The 2421-nt window shown below is 42.3% G+C and overlaps 1 protein-coding gene across 1 annotated transcript; it reads right to left on the minus strand.

The window, feature by feature from the left end:
* Window positions 1-324: 324 nt before the first annotated feature.
* On the minus strand, window positions 325-1356 carry LOC112068314 (small ribosomal subunit protein uS14). Its single transcript, XM_024135421.2, has 3 exons — window positions 1246-1356; window positions 650-749; window positions 325-416 (listed from the first exon to the last, which is right to left on the minus strand). Exons 1-3 carry the CDS (start codon window positions 1305-1307, stop codon window positions 408-410), a joined length of 171 nt encoding a protein of 56 aa, XP_023991189.1. The 5' UTR covers window positions 1308-1356; the 3' UTR covers window positions 325-407.
* Window positions 1357-2421: the final 1065 nt, after the last annotated feature.

Raw genomic sequence — 2421 nt, forward strand, 5'->3', positions numbered from 1 at the left:
TAACACAAGTGGCCATTTCCTAAGAACTTTTACACTAGATTGTACATCACATGGGTGAATAGGCCGAACRTTTATAAGTAACCCCATGTGATATTGTAATTCAACCAGTTTATCCTGAGTCACCATCTAACTCACTCGAGTGCTGAGTGTCAGAGGGTTTAGTTTCCCCCCGTCTAGTAAGACCTATAGAAAACCAGGTGAGGTCCTTACTAATTAGTGACCTTAATTCAATCAAATACAAGGGTGGGGCGAAAACCCGCAGACACTATGATCTCAGTGGAACAAGTTAGACAATGTAGACCAACAAAAAACAAGACAACTATGTTGGACTGAAACATTTATTTGCAATAATGCAACATCCCATGTTGGTTTCGCATCCAGTGGGGAAACTTCAGCATCCAATGCAGTTAGTCCAGCTGTGTACATAAAGCATCATAGTTAGAATAAATGTATTACAAGGAATCAATTTCTGTCAAGAATGGAAAACCATGAACATTGTAGCRTATACCCTGTATAGTACATCGTCCAGAGGAAGAATGCGTTACATTCTTTACACCCCTTATATTAGCATATACCATCGGTAATGTCAACTAATAGTCAACGGTGACCAAGTTACATTTGCAAGAATACAGTGCAAACAAATACTTGCCTTGACAAAGCCGATGTCATTCGCGTACTGCCTGAAGCACTGGCGGCACATGTTGAGCCCGTATTTACGGATCAGACCATGTCTGTTCGAGCATACCCGGCTGAAAAACAAATAATGCACTTAGATTAACACGGCGAAGGTGATTTAATAAAAATGTCCAGCAAYTTCAAGCGCATTCAACTGTACCCAGATAACTGATGTCGGCTAACCAGTTTTCCACATAGCCAATGTTAGCTTCACGCCAACTTAACGAGCTCCTGTACTGTAGCTACTAACGTMAGAAGCTAATAATTTTGGCCGCGAAGTTGTAGCAGTGGATAAACCGGCAACATTCAGATTGAGGGGTATATTGATGGCTGGAAATACATTTTCACTAGAAACATTACTAGAAATTGCAAACTGCTAAATTTAACATACGAGAACAATGTGAGAGTCGGGCGTTAATCCACATCGGCCGCCATATTAGGTCGAGCGAAGACTCCATGTGGTTCGAATTGTACACTAAGAATTTGGGTCCGTGAAAAACTTCCGAACTCTGAAATGTACTCGAAATTGAATAATAACAAATACTAAACAATATATTGAACAAGACTGACCAGGATCGGGATCCCTGACCGAATTTTCTTGGGTGACTCCAGTAGAGGCTCTGATGTCCCATCTTGTCTCGTTCGAGTAGAATGTCGAAAAGGAAGGAAGACGGGTGCGCATGCGTAAATAAAACTATTCTTCTGGGCTTCTTCCGCCCGCAAAGCATAGTGGGAAACATCGCGTTGCGTGCATTCTTGTAGTACACCGCAAGAGGACGCCAACAACATGCAGCAGCAACACATCAATCGCTCCATCTGGACCGTTGTGCGGCTGCTTACATAGATTCTGAAGGTACAGGTTTTCAGTTCCACCCCCCCATATCAGGATAATTATTTGGTTGAAGAGCTCAACAAAGCATTTGCACAAGCAGAAATCATTKATTCAAAACGAGACATGCAATGTATGCAATATTAGATACACATAACTAGTCTACCCATRTTTCTCCATCTCAAATCAAATTTATTTGCCACATACACATGGTTAGCAGATGTTAATGCGAGTGTAGCGAAATGCTCTCAAATGGACCTTATATCCAAGTGGCCCCAATGATCTGGTTTTGATGCAGGGTCCTGGTGCAATAACATGCATGAAAAAAATGCCTTAAATGTGAAATGAACAATATGAACATTCTTAATTCCATTTTTTTTCAATCGCTTTGGCACATTTTTCCGATGTATACTGAACAAAAATATAAACGCAACAATTTCAYTGATAGTACTGAGTTACAGTTCATATAAGGAAATCAGTCAATTGAAATAAATCATTAGGCCCTAATCTATGGATTTCACATGACTAGGCAGGAGCACAGCCSTGGGTGGGCCCGGAGGGCATAGGTCCACCCACTTGGGAGACTGGCCCACCCCCCGGGGAGCAAGGCCCAGCCAATCAGAATTTGTTTTCCCCCACAAAATTATTTTTACAGACATAAATACTCCTGTTTRATCAGCTGTCTGGGTGGCTGGTCTCGGACAATCACGCAGGTAAAGAAGCTGGAGGTGGAGGTTCTGGGCTGGCYTGGTTACACATGGTCTGCAGTTGTGAGGCCGGTTGGACGTACTGCCAAATTCTCTAATGACTTTATGGTAGAGAAATTAACATTAAATTATCTGGCAACAGCTCTGGTGGACATTCCTGCAGTCAGCATGCCAATTGCACYCTCCCTCAAAACTTGAGACATCTGAGGC

Source organism: Salvelinus sp. IW2-2015, unplaced genomic scaffold, assembly GCF_002910315.2.
Source record: "Salvelinus sp. IW2-2015 unplaced genomic scaffold, ASM291031v2 Un_scaffold396, whole genome shotgun sequence".
Taxonomy (NCBI): Eukaryota; Metazoa; Chordata; class Actinopteri; order Salmoniformes; family Salmonidae; genus Salvelinus; species Salvelinus sp. IW2-2015.